Raw genomic sequence first — 20,217 nt, 5'->3', positions numbered from 1 at the left:
CCAGAATTGCATGGAGGGTACAAAAGGTACTTCGCTTACCAGGAGATTATGGAATTAATACAAAAGGCAGGGGAAGAATCAGCATTTTTGATAGTGACATTTAGCCTTGCACCAACAGTGGGAGCGTGCTCCAGAACGAAATCTGCAGATGGAGAGAGACAATGGTTTTCGTGAGGTGTGATAGATGTTGATGCCCAAGTAATGGAATGTGTGTGGTTCCCTTCTAAGGGGATGCGCATTGACCACGAATTGCTGCAGCGGGCCGACCGGGTTACAGGGAAACAAACAAGTCTTCGACCATTTCACCCCTATTCCAGAGGTGACGCAAAACTCTGTCAATTTTCCGTTATCTTAACAGTGTGGAGAAGTGTGGCTCACCGGTTAGAGGCGGCAGACCCAGAAGCAGAGGTCGGCCCGGGACCAGGGTTCAATTAAAGACGCGGCAGGGTACTGAACCAATGACTGCGGGCTCGATAAATCGCGCCTCAGTGCCTCTCTAACCATGGGTTCCACGCTGCACTTCTGGGCAATAGCTTGCTTAATCTCCACAACGGCCCCCTCGCTGCCGGGGATGCCTGGCTTCACCTTGGGGATGCCCAATAGGCACCATCTCACAGGGAACGCCAGGGCGGGTTCCCCAGCGGCACACAGCGCCAAGAAACCCTGGGGTGAACGTGCGCTCTACAAATTCATACTAACATAACATAACCTAATAGTGCCCTCCTGTATGTCCCTCATATAAACCAACACATTGCATATAGCGAGACTACTTGCATTGTCTTCTCCAGTGGTATACCCTAGGTCTGGCCCTGCTGTCTAACCCCCTGTACCAAAGCTTCAAATGCCAGGACGAATAGAAGTGGATAAAGGGGCACTCCTGGTGAATCCCTCTGCTAACTCGAAAGGTGGCCGAGGGGCACTGCCCTGTACTTACACACGCTGTAGGCTCCGAGTAAAGGACCTTCCGTCTATGCCCATTGAGGTAAAAGTTGCAAACATATACTCCCAGTCAACAGTGTTGACCGCTTTCTCCGAGTCCAGCACTACACATTCTACATAGGACCATTGAGTTGGTGTCTTGCCCAACACCCGCAAGTCTGCCGATATTAAGTGTACTGGACTGACCTGGTATATATAAATCCATTTTGGTCTGGATGAACCCGGTGGGAAAGTTGTTTGAGAAATCTCACTGTGATGATCTTGCTCAGTTTTTTATATTCTGTACCCAGCATAGACAGGGGCCGAATGTAAGTCATCTCTAGGGGATCCCTTCCAGATTTTGGCAGCCAACCCAGTAATGCCTCATGAAGTGCTGGGAGCTGTTGCCCCACAGCAAGAGGAGCCATATATAGGTCTAACAGCTTCAGGACCAGTAGGGCTTCATATGCTTTGTACAACTCGATAGGTAACCCATCCAATCCCAGGGCCTTCCTTGTGGCGGGTCCCCTGATGGCACCTCGCAGCGAGAGCAGGCATATATATTTCTAACAGCTTCAGTACCAGTAGGACTTCGTACGCTTTGTAAAACTCGATAGGTAACCCATCCAATCCCGGGGTCTTACCTGTGGCAGCTTCCCTTATGGCACCTCAGATTTCCTGTTCCGTAATGGGAGTGTTGAGTTCTTTCATCCCTACTGATTCAATGACAGGTAATGTAATCTTGCTGAGGAATTCCCAGATTTGGACTTGACGGTCTACTGGGCCGCGATCATAGAGTGAACTATTATGGCCAGTGAACACCATATGTATGTCAGTTTGGCTAGTGGCGAGTTGCGTCAGAGCTACATTGTATCGCAGTTATGGGAGTGGTCGCCATGGCACTCTTCAATAACCATTCCAATAGTTTGCCTAGTTTGTCGTCCTCAGCATGCATTTTAGCCTGGTATGCTCTTTAGTACAGGCACCTCTGTATTTCAATAAAGCAAACATGTTGCTCTTTCACTGCAATCAGCCCTGGTTTCTCAGCAGGGTCCCCTCTTGCTGCAGTCTCAAGTGCTCCTAGTGAAGCCTCTGTTCTGACCAGATCACAGTGCAGGGCAGCTCACACGCCTTTCACTGTGTGTATGAAATGACCCCTTAATGCTACCTTCATGGCTTCTCATTCTGTCAATCTAGTGGTAGCCGTGCCCCAATTGTCTGTTAGGTAGTGTGACAGTGCAGTAGTTGTTGAGTCCCGTTATACCGGATCCTCCAATACAATAGGCTGTAATCACAAGGTCAGTCCCGGAGGAAGTGGCACCACCACGTTACTTGGGGCTGAAGTGGGTTGTGGACAGACAGGGTCTTCTCTAGGTATTCGGTCCTCGTAACATGCAGCGGGGTGGCATGGTGACAGAGGATGCAGTCAAGTTGCTTTGAAGCTCATGCGACGATGAGTAACAAGAGTACTCTATGGTGTCTGGATGTAGTACGAGGCCAGGTATCTGCTAGGAAACAACGTGTAAGCCCCTTGGATAGGTTGGTCACAGCAGCCATCACAGGGGAGGCCAGCAAGGGAGGATGTAATCCGTCCAACTGAGGGTTCAGCACACAATTAGTCTTCCCCCTATGATCCAGGATAAATGTGCGCATCTGGTCAGTATGGCAGAGAAGCTTGCTAAGAATGATTGCTGCACCACATTTGGAGCATAAATGCTTGGTAATAATAGGAGCTTACCGTTCAGCTGTCCCTCCACAAAGACCTAACGCTCTTCGGGGTCTATTTTTGTTATCGTTCTTTTAAAGAGCACTGAGGGCCTCACCCTTATAAGGGCCCTTTGGGCAAATCCTGAGTATGTGGTGCTATAATACTGGCCACACCATGATTTCTCCTTTTGGTGTACTGTTATACCGCATGTCTCTTGCTCGCTGTCCCCATTCCCCAGACATTCTATGTTAGTAAGTGCAATCTAGCCGTACTAGCCACTAACTAAGTGGGGAAAAGGGGGCAGAGGTGCCCTCACGGGGCATGCTGATGCACTTGGAAGGCAGCGCTCTGAGCTGGTGTCAATCGTGCTGCATGGCTTGATAAAAACTAAGAACAGAACTCCAAGCTCCCAATCCCAGAACAGTAGGCAACATCTAACTGCCCAAACAAACAGTGTACATTTCCATTGGCGGGACCTCCAGTCTGCTCACAACCTTTAGCTCGCCTGGAACCAATGCACATCTGCCTAATAAGTGGGGAGGAATGGGGTATGACCCTTTGGAAGTCAATCTTTGTATTGCTGTTGAAAGCCATCCAGTCTAGCCCCACTAATCCCACCTCTTGATTATAGCATGACTATTCTATACTTGGGTGTAGGGGGATGGCCATGCAGATAGATCCTCAATCTGAGGGGAGGGAGGAAAGCATAGAGTCTCGATCTGAGGGGAGAGGCTGTCACACACATCTCCAGGGCAGAAGAGGGAGAAAAAGACCATTCCATGGGGCCTTCCGACATCAGACTGCAGATGGGTCAGGCAATATCATCCGCTGTCTGTGGCATGACAGCAGGTAGGACCACAGATGCAGCGCTCCTTTCTAACATGCTGGATCCTGCATCAGATGGTGTCTCTTCAAGAATCTGTTGGGAAGGGGAGCATCGCGTCACCCACAGGTTGGTTGCTCCTGCTAGCACCGGCATCTGCTCTTTGCAGGCCTGGGTAAGAATAGGGTTTCCAGCAACCTCTGTCTCCACTCTCATGGCTACGGCATCTTCGTCCATGACATGCGCCAGTCAGCGGTGTTTGTGTTGTCGGTGTATTGTCGCCCCCATTCACCAGTACATCCTCCCGCGGGTTAGTCCTCATCTGGATGGGATGTCCTTCAATCAACATCCGGGGGTCCTTTTGGTCTCATGCTTAGCGTGGGGCAGAAATCATCTGACTCAACGGGGGTGGGTGTGTGAAGGGCTAAAGTCCACCTAGGAAGGGGAAGCATCCAGTCTCTCTTGAGGCACTGCACCCTCCAGGGGCCTACACCCCTTGGGCCCAGAAATCTTGCAGTCCTTGTGATCTGACTGTCCCTGTGTCGTTCCAACCCTCCTCTTCTTCAGTGCCCCACAGGCAGTGAGGCTTTCGGTAAGGCCGGTGGCTCGATGGGGCCAGATTGTGGGTCGTCCAACGAAGCGGCTCTAAGTCATGTCCGCCATCTCGTAATGGTTGGCTACGCCCCCTACACCTATATAAACTATACCACATTTATGTGCAGACAAAGGTGGGCACAGAAGAAGTGTGTGCAGTCGCAAAGAGTACAGTTTTGTAATGTAGCACTTACCTGCCCATTTTCAGGTTGGTCGAGTTAGTTGATACTCCATTTATTTTGTATGTTGGACAAGGGTGGCGGTTGAGTTGTCTCTGTGCAGCACTATGTAGCAGTAACTTTTGTTTAGTGAAGTATGCGAATGGTGTGTTAGTGATCGTCTAACAAGCAACATAAACAACTGTGACTCAATTGCCTCTCATGCTTGAATTTGGGAAAAGCTAAGTCCACGATGGTTTTCTGATTTCTAAATGCATTGGATCCTTAGTTTCTTAGGGAGCTTGTTCCAGGATTTGTATGCCAAAACTGGTGGTTTAGTGTACTAATGCATTACTGCAGGAATCTTTGTTTGACCTCATAGTTACAGGTTCAAATCCTTGCAGGTTCACTCAGCCTTTCATCCTTCGGAGATCGATAAAAATGAGTACTGTTAAGTTGGGTAAAAATAAACGTCTATTATTTATCACCAATATACTGTTCTGATGGAAAATTTGGTTCGAAAGTATACAATGTGTGTTGAGTACACAAAGTGTGTAACATCTTATGTTTGCATAGAGGTGGTGCTCTCACCAACTATGTCACCAGACTTAATGACTTTGTCAATGCTTGTTTCACTAAAGTCAGGAACACTGAATAAAGGTATGTATTAAGTCACACCTCGGCAAGAGGTCTGCAAATTTGGGAACAAGCTCAAACCCATGCATTTATGACCAACCTTAAAGATTGAAATTTCAGAACTGGAACATGACTGACGACTGAATACGTGTGATGTGTTGTTGATGGTAAACAGCCTTTACAACAAGGTTTTTACCACATTGTACCTTTACCACACATTTTTTACCACGTATGTTTTTAAAACGCATATGCTTTTACAACGTATGGCTTTATCACGCATTTAAGGTATGTTCGGGGTTGAGTGGGGTCTCCCCCCACAAATACGTTTTATATGTATAAACAATGCGTGGTAAAGGCATACGTTGTAAAAGCATATGCGATCTAAAAAAATGTGGGGTAAAACATGTGTGATAAAGGCATGCAGTGTATTTCCCTGCGTTGTTCTGTCGTACAACCGTTGATGATGCCAATGCTATATTTTGAGAAGGAACTCTGGTGAAAGTTGAATAAAACAGCAACGATAGAACAGCACATTGGCATCTGTAGTGTTTTCTATAACCCTGTGTTGTAGGATTATGTTGTATTAGTACATTTACATAGTGCTTACTACCCCTCTGTGGGATGGTGACATACTTGCCTACATGGATAGCATGCAACACTGTGTAGGGTGTGTGGTTGGAATTGCGCTGGCTTTGTTTTGATCTTATGTGGGAATTGTTTTCATGCCGTGTGCAATGACCACCAAAGTGTGGTTGTCTTGTTATGGGACGCAGCGCTTAGCAGTGTGATGGATGAAGAGGTGTGATAGAGGTAGAGTTTATGGTTTTCAGTAAGCAGGAAGCTTTGAACAGCTCTCCAAGTCCCTTTATGGTATTTTTATGATCATATTCGACTTAGTTGGTTACAGTACTAGGTTGTCCGTTCTGATATATTTTGTTTTAAGGTTATGTCCCTGAACAGGCATAGATTGAAGGGAGAAATGGTGTTTGGGAGAGCTGCTGAGATGGAATTTTATATAATTACATATCTGATGGTCATTCGGAAAAGTCAAGAAGCGGTCATAGGATGTAGCTTGTTGGGACCTGCAGTTGTGAACTACATTAAAGTCTAATGGCTAGTAGTGTGATAGCATGGGTTGTTTATTGCGGTGGAATGGTACAGTATTGGGTGCGCGACATGACCTGTAGCAGATTTGTCTAATGTCTTACTGTTCTGTTTTAATGAACTACAGTCTTAGAACTGGGTATTATGGTATTATTATTTTTAGTGTGGGCCAGGAGAGATATGCTTTGTAAGGGAATTTATATCACGCTTGCTATCCCTGACCAGGCGTTGATGCGCTTTACACAGGGCAGCAGGCTTTTTTAAGAACCCAAGGTTAGTGGTTTCTTTAAAAAAAACTCTGTTTACCAACATAAAAGTATGTAATCTGCACCAGGACAAACGGTTCGTACTCTCTTGCTCGAGGTACACCTGACTCCCCGAAAGGTTGCCGCACTTTTCCAGGTGACAAGCGTAAAAGAACTTGCATTTTCTGTGTACTAAGCGCCTTCTTAAAAACAAGCTAGTAAGTTTGATGCTTGCACTCCAGCGCCAATAAAAGCAATACATAAATCCTACTGCACTGCAAACCAACTAAAAATAGCTTCCTTTGTGAATAAAGTCACAGATGTGATAACTAATTAAATGTGTAATGTGTGTACTTTTGAGATATAAAACAGCCCTCGCGCATTGATTGGATGTACCAGTCCATCTCCATTGAAGTCAATGGAAAGATGGTGAGCCTGAAATACTGGTTGGCTGATGTGAGGTGGGATTGACATGTCTCCTGGCAGTGGCTGAAGGTTACAGAACGAAAGGAGCCAATAGCTGAAGGAGGATGAACCGAAGCCCCATAGAATATGTATGTGTTCGCCATGAATTGCGCGAGCGTCAATACAAATCAACCTAATAGTCAGCAAACTAATTAATACGTTTTTTTTGTCGTCGGCAGCTTTGGGATATAGCGGTCTGTGTAAAATAATCTCTCTTAGTAAAGACTGCCAATTCTCTTCTGTTTGCTGCTTTATAACCGTGAGTAAACTAACTAAAAGGAAAGAAAATATACAGTTCTGAATTCATTCAGCAGATGGAATCCTTGGACCCACACTCCCAACTCTGTTATAGCTTCGAGACTGTGCCTCCCATCGTTAAACAATGTTAACATCTACTCCGTGTAGTATTCTCCGTCATATTCTGCAAGAAAATATTGTAAATTTTTCTGTCTTACGCTGTATTCACAGAGCCCGGAACATCGTTTATTTAGTACTGCTTATTAGACGCTCAGAACGGCACCAGCCTCCATTCGACTCTAACTGAACCCTATTAAACAGTCGTAATCAGTCACAGAAGGGTGGAAAACGTCACCAGTGAATAGACCTGTTAAGTGCAAATGGAAATAATTAGGCTTGATGGGCACTCAGCCAGCTCTCACGGGTAATGAAGGCTTAGAAAAGAGAAAGTCCTTAGCAAACCGTTCCTCCTGACACCTACGCCCCCCCCCCCCCCCTAAAAAAATAATTAAGATGCACAATGTAAAGTGACACATTCGGATTCAACAGCAAAAGTCACGGCACCGTAAAAAATAGCCAGACATCTTGGTCCCGTGAATGGTCTATTAGTGTAATTGTAGGGTACAAGAGTGCTGTGGTTGGGTATACTGTTGTAGGGTAGTTGGTTGGCGATGTTGGGGTTGAACTGTGCTGGGGCTTTAGGGTGATGACGTGGCATTAGTAGTTGGGCAGTATGAGTTAGCACACTGATGACGTAGGTAGGGTGGTGCTGGATGTGATTTTGCCATACTAGCGAAGCTAATCAAGGGTTGGGGCAATAGTGCGGTACGGTGTGGTGTAGTGTGATGATGGATGGGGGTGCTATAAAGGTGATTGTGCACTGGTGGTTGCAGTGCAGTAGTGTGGTTCTAAGATGGTTCTGCATTGTTGTTGGGTGGTAGTGCGGCTCAAAGATGGAAGATGGTCCCAGGGGTGGACCGAAGTGAGGCAGTGAAAAATGAATGTCCTTTAAGGTGCTTTTGTGGGATTAGGGGCGGTAGTGTAGAGTGATGGGGTTGTATTTGTGGTACCCTGTGTTGATAGTTCAGTGGTTTGGGTTTATATTGCAGTACCCTGGGTAGGTGGGTTGCCTGGGATCGCCACCAAAGTGACAATATTACAAAATCCTGACAAATGTCAGTTTTACAAACACAACCCTAGACTACAATTTATGCTATAAACTTAATAAAATGAACAGCTGACAGAAAGAGGAATTCAAGCAAAATGCATGGTTTTTGTATGGATATAGTACATTCCCTCTACCACCACTTTTGTTGCTGTGTAGCTAGGTTTGCACTGTCTACTTAGATCCCTTTACAGATTCCACAACAGGGTGATTAGTAATACTTTACAAAAACACTGAAGAAAACAAAAAAAAACCTACATCCATTTATAGTGAATTCACCCAAATTAAACACTGCATGTGGTTGGGGTGTTTAAGTAGAACACGGAGACTAAATTATAAAGAAAGAGGGAGTCTACAGAATTTGGATTAACGTTAGAGTGTAGATGCAAGGTGAGGCTGAAAAAATGGCATAATCGTTAGCTTTTATACATGAAAGTTACTTCTTTTTCAATTTATTTATTTCAACCCCTTGGTATTATCCGGGAACAAATACTTCATTTTGATTTAAAAGTACTGGAACACAGAATCAGAAAAAATTAAAGCGATCCTCCCAGCTTTCAGAAGCCGGATGTCGTTATAGGTTTTTTTATAGTAGGGATTTTTGTTTTCATTATATAGCAGCAATAGACTATCTCTTTATTTAATGGAGTTGTAAGTGGTTCCCTTGTCTTCCATTAGTGCTGAAATTTACCTGCCAGCGGAAAACGCGAAATGAAAAGAAATGGTCAAAACATATAGTGCACTTCTGAATGAAAAGGTCCAATATTTAGAAGCTAAAATCATTGCAATAGCCTATTAAGCTCTCAATCCCGAGCCAAAACGTCTAATTAACCCACTTTTAGATTGCAACTAGGAATAAGAAACAGAAGCCCAAGTCCATGTGCAACGAGATAGTTGTCTTCTTTCAGAAAAAGTCATGGAAACAAGGGAGGGCACTGGGCAAACTGCTAAAACTGATGTAAACTTAAATGCACTGTCCATTGGAATCGCTAAGACAGACTTATCTAGCTGTGTCCCCTGCTTTGGGTTCCACTCAAGAAGACTATTGATTACACAAGATGCGTTAATAACAGTGAAGCCAGCGGATAATAATTATGATATGGTGCAGGTTGGGCCCTAGTAGCTTACTCAGAAATATTTGTTCCAGGTTTTGTGGGAATTAATAATGCATGTTTAATCCAGGGAACGGTGACAGCATCCATTAATTCAGCTGTTTTACCCCTCTCCTGGAAAAAGCATCTCTTGATTTCAAGGACCTTCAAAACCGTAGGCCGATAGAAATTGACTGGTCACAAGCTATTCAGTACTTTACTAATGATGAGCAGTTCAGCAAACTCACCATGATACCAAAGTGTTTTGATCCAGCACTGCCACCCTTCCGTCCCTGCCGTGGTACAGATGTTAGTATTGCTAAGTGTAGTCAACCGTTTCTGGCTTATCGCTAGCAATACGGTTTCTGTTGGGTTTGTCCAAAATTTTGATTATCCTATCCCAGTTTTATGTTTGCTTTTTACTGATGGGGTAGTATGATTGGGTTATTATAATTTTTTAGACCTATTTAACCTTATTGTCCACCTCTATCCTCCTGCCTTTTTAATATCAATATGACATCAACATTAAGTATGAACAGGAGGTGGAATCTACAGATTCAGAATACACATCTTTGTGTTAAGAAGTTCATTTAAATATAAATTATAGATTTGAAAAGCGGGCTTGTGAATGCAGAAATTCTGTCTGTGTGGAGGAATTGCTACATTTGCCAATTCTGCATGTGGTAATTTTACAGATTTAGAAACCACAATACATCTAAAACTCTTGCAAATTTCTTGGAGCACCCTCAGGCTCGCTGAGAAACCCTAAACAGTTGAAAATCCATTCTGAACCTAGTATTCATTTTACAGAATTAAATTTCTGACTTTACACCGAGTCTTTGTGATTTGGACTTGTTTGAGGTTTTGAAAAACTTTGCGGTTACTGGATTTTGGCATTCGCACAACTGGTAGACTTTCAGTGGAAACCATGTGTGTGAATATAGCATAAAACCTGTACATTTACTGCATATTCTTCAGCATAGGACCTTTCATAGATTGACATACTTGAATTATTCCCCATCACCAGGCTGTGAATTCTATGTTTTGTGGGGAAGCATCTTGCTCTCATAAAATCTTTATCAGCTTGTGACAAAAAGGAGCAGGGATGAGGAGAGGGGCTTTTGCGGTGGACGTTTTCATCAGAGTTGTTAAGATACAAATGCAATGAAAATGTTCATCTGCAGAACTTTATTATTTATTTCGAGTTTTGTATAGCGCATAGTTACCCTAGATCATCCCAGCGCTTATTCCAGAACAACAGAGAGGTAGCAATCAAGCATACTCAAAGGCATCAGTTAGGAAAGAGATGCGTTTTGAGGAGTTTGCGGAATCGGAGAAGACAGGTCTCTGAACGCAGACTCAGGGGGAGTGAATTCCAAAGAGTCGCTATATTCAATGATAATCTTCCCCCCCCACCCCCCGTACGTGCCTTTTTAACTTTAGGAGTTTTGAGCATATGTTTCTGATCTGAGCGCAAGGCTCTATTGGCCTTGCAGGGTACAACAAGATTCTTCAGGATAGGAGGTCCCTTATCCTGCTGAATTTTATGCGCAATGCAGAGGAACTTAAATTTGACCCTTTCCCGCACCGGAAGCCAATGCAGTGCCTTTAATGCGGGTTTAGCTGACCACAACAGTGGGATGTTCTTAAAAAGCCGCGCTGCAGCGTTTTAAATCTGTTGGAGTTTGTTGAACGTTGCTTCAGGGGCACCAAGAAAGATAGCATTGCTATAATCCAATCTTGATACAATCAGCCCCTGAATGAGCAGCTTCCTAGATAGTGGTGGGAGGAGGGGCAGAACTTTCCGAGCTGAGCGGAGAAGACCGAAACAAACTCCCGCCAGTTTTTTCGCCTGGGTCCTAAAGGAGAGGTCTTGTTCCAGCCAAACCCGAGACTCTTAATCTCTTCCTTTGGACTCGGGAGTTCACCCAAACAACTGGGCTAGATAGTTGGAGGGAGTGTGGAACCTTTATGCCCCAGAAGCATTATTTCGGTCTTTGAACCGTTCAGCTTCAGTGCTGATTCACACATCCAGGTGTAGACTTTGGACATGCAGGAATGCAGCGTGTCTGGACTTTCGGCAAACTGGGATAAGGCGATCACCAGCTGAGTATCATCAGCCTAGCTCATGATTTTGATGCCAAATGGGGCAACCACATCCTCCAAGGGGGCTATGTACACATTAAACAATGTGGGGCTTAGGGAAGAGCCTTGTGGCACACCACAATGGAGGGGGATTGACCCTGATCGTGCGCTACCTTCCCACACCTGGTAAGTCCGGTCGCTAAGAAATGACTTAAGCCTTTTCAATGCCATCTCAGTCACCCCTACGTCTGACAGCCGTTGAGTTGAGAACTAAAAGAGGCACCTATTTTTTTCCACCCTGCTAAATATACAACATAAGCTGATGGTGAATAGGAAAAGTTTTAATGTTTTCAAAGAATAAATGAGAATAGGTTGCAGTGTTTGAAATGTTCTTTTTAATGGAGGGTTTAGGAGTAAATATGTCTCTAAACCTCCTTCCTGTTGCATTTACTGTTTGCTTATAAAACGTATGACACTCTCTTTGCTTTGCCTTTCTTAAGTATACTTTTTATTTCCCAAAACCTCTAGGTGATTATGGAGGTTGGTGGACTTCCACTGGAACTGTGGCGTCTGATACTGGCCTACCTACCTCTACCGGAACTTGGTCGCTGCAGTTGGGTTTGTAGGTCTTGGCGTGAGCTTGTCCTCAGCCTGGATAACACAAGATGGCGACAGCTGTGCCTGGGTTGCATAGAGTGTCGGCATCCAAACTGGCCAAACCAACCAGATGTTGAGCCTCAGTCCTGGAGGGAAGCCTTCAAGCAGCACTATGTAGCAGCCAAGACATGGTCCAAAAATACACATGACTTGGAATCCTCTAACTGTTTTTATTTGTTCCGGAGGAAAAAAGACAGGCGGATTATATTTGTTGGGTCTGGTTGCGAGTATGAGACCCTGAGGAGTGCCTTGGCTTCAGCCAACATATATGATCGAATCATGCTGTTGCCTGGGGTTTATGAAGAGCAAAATGAACTTGCTGTGAAGGTACCTGTGGAGATTGTGGGCAAGGGGAAACTTGGAGATGTGGCATTGCTGGTGTGCCTTGACCAGCAGTGTCCAACAACCCGGCTATGCAATTTGGTCTTCATGCCAGCTTGGTTCACACCAATTGTGTATAAGGTGGGTATACATTGTCCTTTTAATATGACCATCCTCTCACTGCAAAACAGTATTGAGGAATAATATTCCTTCAGACTCCATTTGCACTTTTATTCAAGCTCATTACAAAAAGTATTAAAGCAACTGCTCAATTTGACGTATTGGAGAGTTAGAATGCTTATTCAGTGAATGAAACATAATGATTTGTTTTCTGTTTAGTGAGAGTTCCTTAGGTAAGTGAAGTTATTGTTGTACTGTTTTCTTTAATATGTAAGATGGATATAATTTCAGTGCACAGGGAGATCCAGGTGAGAGGGCTAGTTCAGTTGTTTGACAATAGAACATCTGTCTTCAACAATTTTATATGAATATGAGTTTGCGATTAATGAAGTTTAACCCAGCAAGAAATTGGAATTACCTTCTGGAAAGAAACATCATTGACCTATATATTTACCCAATTTCTTTTTTTAAAATGCCCCAAAATGTCACTATGGTGGTAATAATCTAAGTAAATGAGTACCCAAATTATCAAGTGTCCCTTAATCTTCCTTACTTCAAAATCTTTCAGTTGACAATTTGAGGAAACAAAAGTTCTGTGTGTCATCTCAGCCAGACAAGCCAACCTATGGGGCTCTTAAACAAGAGTTTTCACACTTGAATAGCACAGCTTTTGTGGCTATGCAAATTGTCAGAAAGCAAACGTTATGCATTTTTTGGAGATGGGTGGAGACTTGGAATAAAGGACATCACTAGTCAATAAAATAGATCAATAGGGATTGATGAAGTGCTACGAGAGACGTCTTTCTCTAGTCTTGTATTCTGGATATTGAAGGGCAATAGTTAAGTGATGACCAATGAGTATGTGTTTGAAAATAAAATATCCTTCGAAATGGCTTCAACTGAAATACATTTTCCCAAAATGTAGATGAACATGAATCTCAAAAAGATTTACTCCAGGCCTAATGGTATGTTAACATTGTTCTCACAAACTGTGGCATGACTCCCAGCCAGAGTGTCAAGATAAAAATGTATTCCATTATATTTATTTTTAAAGTTTTATATTTGTGCAAATAAGGGCATTATAGCATAGCACATTATTATTTGCCGTAGAAAGCCTATACATAAAAAATATTTGAAAGTTATATAGAAATTTCCGGACAGCTCACAGGAGAAAGAAGAACATTTGCAGATACATTGTTTAACATTTTCAAAATTTTTTAATGTATCAAAACTTCAAATGCTGTTTGCAATTCTTTTGCAATTTTCTAAATCTGTAGTCAATCTTGAGGGTGCGTAATTTGAACAGATTTATTTAGAATCACGTGCCATTTAAACTTTTTAAATAGAGTGGTAGGATATCATATATCAAGTAATCGAACTGGTGCATTTTCTGATGAATATTTGAAACCACAGATTTGTGGTGCAGCAGCCAGAGCTGCTGACTTGGGAGCTGGGGATCCTGGTTAGAGTTTCGGCATCAGCGCAACATCCTGTGATTATGGACAAATCACTTAATCTCTCTGTGTCCATGGACAGTGCCTGGATACTCTCACAGGTGGTAAGCTGGGCTATATAAACCTACAAACTAACTCAACTTACCTCAATTTATAATAGTCCTCAGGTGCCATATTAGATTGGGAAACGTTTCTCCAGGAATGCTCCTGCGGGCCATTAGGTGGCACAATGCTATAGCTCCATACCGCCCTGGAAGGGTTGATGGAGCTGACCTCAGCTGCTTTCTATCTGCGCTTCACAGAAATGATCCAGAGCTCCGTTTCCAATTTTGTTTGTCTTTCGACGACTTCTAAACTAAATCCAGTGTGATCCGAAACAATGTCCCCTCCTAAAACAACACGGTTCATGCCATGACTAGAAAACAGATGATGGTCACAAACCTGCGCTAGGTGTCTCTCGAAGACGTATGACAAGTGCGCCGTCACACACCCAAAGTTGATCCGGGAAGCAAAGTTGTAAGTCAGCAAACACATGACATCTTTGCAGATCTCGCATAAGCCCTGCTCCTGTTCCAAGTCGAGGGAGCGTATTGTCTCCCAAGGTTGCATCTACATGAGTTTTACTGGTCAGAGTCCTCCGTTAAGCCAAAGTCCATCCATAAACACAAGAAAGCAAAGCGAGCAACATGATCCCACCACTCTTTAACTAGAAGGCGCAAGGGTGTTACATATCAGTCAGTCTCCCTCCAATTGCAGAGCTGATTGCTCAGTTGGCCTTGTACGCCCCAGGTCTCTCGCAGCGCCCATCAGCCCGGAGGAGGCTGGGCTGGGTCACCTCTCTTGGTTTCGCGGCAGATTCTGCAGGGGGTGGGGGCAGTGTCCTTGGACTATTCAGGAATTTGGCGATGACCCGAATCCTTACCAACGGAACCGAGGCAACAAGGTAAGCCCGTGGGGCTCTTGGTTACTGTGGACTGTGTGCAGCTAAAGAGGAAGGAGGCTAATAGATGTTTTCAGTTCCCCCTCCTCCCGCCTCGCAGATTGCTTGCAGGCACTGACTCCTTCACCTTTTGTTTTTTATTCCTTTCACCTGTTGTACTAACCTCTAATCTACTGGGGAGGCCATCCTTTGATACAGTCCATCATAGAGGCCCCAACAGGTTTTGTTTTTGGTGACTTTGCCTTGCTAGGCTAAATATTCGTTCCTCAACTAGTCTGGCCTCATGGAGAAACCAAAGATCACCGCAACAACTCAAGTGTTCTCCCAACCACAACTGTGGACTGCTTTCTGGAGGGAGCAGTGTGGGTCCTCGACAAGGAAATTGAGCTGCTAGCTAGGCGTCTCTCCCGCTTTCCAGTAAAACATCTGTGCACCCACTCCCAACATTCCGATAGTAGGTCAGGCCTCATTGTTAAGCACTATGGAACTAGAAGAATCGACAACATCGCCGCCTCCTCCTGCTGGTCAAAGAAAAAGTTCTGAAACCCAGGAGGGGTGGAGGGGATCTAACAAGGCATGTCCAGCTCCTGTCTTTTTGCCCGAACATGGGCCGCTGGTTACCAATCCTGAAGTGGCAACAGCAGTTTCCCGAAAGGTTGTTCAGCAGGAAGGACCTGGCAGAGTACCTGGGGCTGGGGTTAAACGTAAATGTGCAATGGTGGGGGCTAAGGCAAAACGTCGTAAGGCCGATTCTTTAACCCCAATCTACCCAGGGACAGTAGCCCTTTCGAAAGACGAGCTCGCAGCAATGCTGGAAGCCTGTGTTGGTACCCTTCTGGATGGTCTGGAATCCAAGCTGGAACCCATTAGGAAATGTCTTACTACAATCAAGAGGGAATTCTCTTCCTGGTTCCAGCAGAATAATGGGGATGTCAATATAGCCAGCACCACCCAAACGGTCCTTAAGGTAAGTGGTAGAAACATGGCCCAGTGTCCAACCACCTTGAAGGCAGCTTCGGGGAGGTTGGTACAGGTGGCGTAGCTGGTGCAGTTAGTAACCTCTTGGCAGGAGCGTCACCCAAACTACTCCTCTAACCCCTGGAATTGCCTGCCTCCTCCCCCAAAGGAAGGACCACAGGTGGAGTCCATAAGGAGAGAGGAAAGCTGTGGCGGTAATATGAACACACAGAGGGAAACTGCCGGATGTGAGGCCTCCACTCCGGCATTAGGGGAGCCGGTTATTCAGCGTGCAGGCCCAAATTATATCCACTTACCCCTGAAGCAACACCATACGTCGTAGTTCTGGGAAATGTACCAGTGCTGAAGCCAGGTTCCACTGAAGACTTTAACGATCTAAAAAGTAAAGTCCTACACAGGCTAAATAGCAACACAACTCTAGGATATAGAGTGGAGAAAAACATCATCATGGTACGGAGGGTGGCCTGGATTCGAGAGTCTAAAAAGAGCAGTGACGGGGACTGTGTGATAATTAACCTTAATCTGCCCCATCTAGTAGAGAGAATTCTCCATGTGGTAAATTCTCGCACCTCTATAGGTTCAGTCACTTCTATTACGGCCCTTCCCTTTGGCTTTTCCTACAGACCAATGTTTCTGGTACCAATACAAAATCCTCAGTTCCTGAGGAGACTCATGAGTACGACATTTCCAATTTCAATGTCTTTGCCCCTTTGGGGCTCCTTGATAACTGTGATTGACTGGAAGGATCTGTGTCAACGCTCCCCGCAACATCTTCTCCACGACCGGAATGCATGAACCAAGCTGAACCAGCCTCCCTGGGGTCCTATTCCAGCGACACACCATTCCTCTCTCTTATTTCCTGGAATATAGCCGATCTGGAAAGCAAGTTCCCAGTCTCAGAATGGCTTAGCTTTGTTCAGACGTTTGACATCATCTGTTTGCAGGAGACCTGGGCTGTGGACAATTCCCTCTTGCTGGAAGGGAATAAATCCTTTGTTGTCCCTGCAAGCCTGCCTAGAGCTGATCAAGCCAAGGGGGGACTTGTGGTCTATGCTTCGCTCAGGTTGGAAAGTGGTATTGCTGAATTGAAAACAGATAATCTCTGTATGCAGGCCTTGCTATCTTCTCCAGGGTCGAGTAGTTTGATGTTCCTGAATTTTTATAATGGTGTCTCTTCCCTTACTGAAGTATGCAATATAGCTTGTTTGCGTAAATTGTTGGACAGCTTTAGCACCTCCGCAAGTTACACCCCCAACATTATTTGTTAGGTGATTTTAATGTTCACCCATGTGGGGATCCAAGACTTCAGGGATTGGGGGTTTCTGTCTGTAGCCGCCATTCAGGCTTGCATTTTGAACATCATGGGCAGGGGGATTCCCTTAATGACTTAGTATGTGATCTCGACCTACAATCAGCGATGGGTAAATTGGACCCTGCCTAGAGCGTCTTTATACACACCTTCAAAGGACATGGTAGTGACTCTTTTATTGATTTCATTCTCGTTTCCACCCCTTTTTTCCATCTAATATCTGACTTTTCAGTCAAGGCAAGTATCCACAGCGACCACAACCCTCTGTGCCTTAAAACTAGATGGTTGGTACTAGGCCTTAAGAAGGAGAGTAGGGGTGGAGGCGCCCCACAGCCCACAGATGGGGGTAGGAGGCTCAAATGGGCACAGATCCCCCCGGCCTGTTTCACAAGTCCTTTTTAACCAATTGCCATGAGGAAATCCAGGTTTGTCTGTCTGGCAGTTGTTAAAACTTTCAAATCCATTTCCTGCTCCATCGCTGACTTACTGACGATCCCTGCTTCAAACTACCAACGTGAAAGGGCGCAGAGATGATTCGACACAACATGCTCACTTGCGGCTAGGTCCCTCAAGGCAGCACTGCACGCTGTCCCTAGAGACAGAGGTTTAGTCAGAACCTGTAGGACACGATACAAAACAGCCCTTAAGCCCCTCAGCGCGGCACGAATTTTCGCGCTGTGCTGAAGGTTCTAATGAGCCTATCGGCTCATGACGGAACGGTTCCGTCATGAGCACAGCTCAACCGACGCTCATGACGGAACCGTTCCGTCATGAGCATGGAAGGGGTTAAAAAACGCAAAGAAGCTGAAGGAGGAGTCTTGGGGAAAGGTAATGGAGCCCACTACTATTTGGAGCACCACCAAGTTCTGGGGTATTATCAATAGCCCAATCCTGGGAGTAGAGACCGCAAGCGTCCTTGATGTGCATATTATGGAGGATTATTGGGTCAGCCACTTTGAGGGTATGTTTGGGGGTATCACTGCCCAGATATGATCCAGTAGGGGAGCAAACGAAAGGTCCGTAATTACAGTTCCGGAGGAAGAAGTGAGGTGGGGAATAGTGGGCATGACGCGAAACAAGGCACCTGGACCGGATGGTATCCCGTCCGACCTTTATATGCCCAACACAGAGTTTTGAGCTCCGGGGCTTACCAATGTCATTAATGCAGCTGTCGGCTGGTTGCCTGGCCTATTGTGCCTTTTAAAAAAAAAAGGGAATAGATAGAGTACACACTGTTATAGGCCCAATTCCCTGCTGTTCTCTGTGGTCAAAGTGGTTGGACGAATCCTGTTAAATAAGCCTTCCATCTGGGACGCAGAGAACAACATTCTGACAGACTCCCAATACAGGTTTCGTTCCGGTCGCTCAACTATAGAGCAATGTCCGAACCGCTTCCTGATGGTGAATAAGTACACCGTTGCCCTCACTGGTACTATTTTTCTGGCCTTTGTGGACCTTTCTCCCCCATTCAATTGCGTGAATAGAAGCAGGTTGTGCAGACCCTCCTTTCCTTGGGGGTGGACAGGGATATTTTCCTGCAGGATCTCCACCAAGACACTAGGGCGGCTGTGTGCTACTCTGAAAACATGAAGGCCTCACACTTGTTCCATATCACAAAACGGGTAAGACCGGGTTGTATCCTGGCCCCTTTTCTATTTAATGTTTATATCAATGGCCTGGAGAGGACCCTTATAGAGACCAGGGCGGATTTTCCGCAGGTAGGACGGCGTAGTCTTCTTGTTCTGCTGTATGTAGACAACGCCGTCCTGATGGCCAGGACGGAACGGGGGTTACAAACGTTAATGAATTATTTCGTCCAGTTTATGGGGGAGCAGGACCTTATGGTTAACTACTCTAAGTCCTTTATTATGCAAATGGGGCCCACCCTAGCAGGCCATAAACCTTTAAGGTAGGGTCCACTACAATCCCAAGGACGAGCGTTTTTTCTTACCTAGGAGTTTTATTGGATGAGAAAGTGAAATGAGGGCCTCAACTCACTTGGAAAAGTAACAATTTATCTAGGGAGACCGCAGCCATATTTAATTTTTCAACTAGACTGGGGAAAAGATCAGTGGGAGCCTCATTAAAGCTCTATAGCGCGATCGGTGACATGCATCAATAAAACGTTTTGCGATTCCTTATTAGCGATTTTTAAGGAATCGCAAATAAGGAATCGCAAAACGGGATGCATGATTTAAATTGCATAATATTTGCGATTCGGCAAAAATCGCAATTTTTACCGAATCGCAAATATTATGCGAATTTCAATTTGCGATTTCGCAATTCCCATTGATTCCTATGGGCCAAAAGGCCCATAGGAATCAATGGGAATAGCGAATTCGCAAATTGAAATTCGCAAACTGTTGATGCATTCCATGGGTGCAGGGGGGGGTCCATTGGACCCCCCCTGCACCCCTGAAATGTATTTTGGAGTGCATGTTTCAAACATACATGTCCTAAGGACATGTGTGTCTGTAACATGACAGTGTTTTTAAATGCAAATTAGAGCATTTTAACACATTTTCGCAAATTACCACGAGGTTCAACCTCGTGGTAATTTGCACCCCCTATTTGCGAATTCGCAATTTTAAAATTAATCATGCATTGCTTTTGAGGAATCGCAAATTTGCGATTCCTTAGAAGCAATCGCATTTTTGGAATTCACTAAAAATACCGATTTTCCCAAAAATGCATGATGCATCTCAAAACATGATTTTGCATTCGCAAACGGCCGATTTTAGCGAATCGCACCGTTTGCGCATGCAAAAATCGTTGATGCATGTGCCTGTATGTGTCTTTCTAAGGCATTATATGGCAGTGAAATTTGGGGGTACACAAACACTGAGGGCCTCCAAATTGCGGAAAATAAGTTTCTGAGACGGCTTCTATCTGTTACTCAAGGTACCGCCTCCTTCACAATACAGGAGGAGCTTGGTATAAAATACATAACTGATCTGATAGCACTACGCCCTGTAACGCTATGGTTAAAAATGTGGGCCGGTGATTGAACAATATTAAATAAACTCATTTAAAAAGATTATCTGTCCCTTGATTGCGCACCAAGTATTTAGTAGCTCAAGTATATTGAAGTGACCTTAACAAGCTTGGGGAGAGGAGATCTTTGTACTAACCCGGACAACTAAGAGAGACCTGAACCTTATAAAGGCGCGTTTCTCGGAGCAGAGGGTTATGGCCAGGGAAGAGAGGAG

The 20,217-nt window shown here is 44.8% G+C and overlaps 1 protein-coding gene across 1 annotated transcript in view; it reads left to right on the top strand.

Annotated features, from left to right (window-relative positions):
- FBXO10 (F-box protein 10) overlaps window positions 1-20,217 on the top strand; it is a 139,714-nt gene that overhangs the window by 26,474 nt on the left and 93,023 nt on the right. The window contains exon 2 of the mRNA XM_086950911.1: window positions 11,758-12,348. Coding sequence (XP_086807037.1) covers window positions 11,764-12,348 — 585 coding nt within the window. The 5' untranslated portion in view covers window positions 11,758-11,763. The remainder of the gene's footprint in view (window positions 1-11,757; window positions 12,349-20,217) is intronic.

This window comes from Lissotriton vulgaris, unplaced genomic scaffold (genome assembly GCF_964263255.1).
Source record: "Lissotriton vulgaris unplaced genomic scaffold, aLisVul1.2 SCAFFOLD_2207, whole genome shotgun sequence".
NCBI lineage: Eukaryota > Metazoa > Chordata > Amphibia > Caudata > Salamandridae > Lissotriton > Lissotriton vulgaris.
Note: the sequence above shows the minus strand (reverse complement) of the source record. Positions and strands in the feature narration are given on the sequence as shown.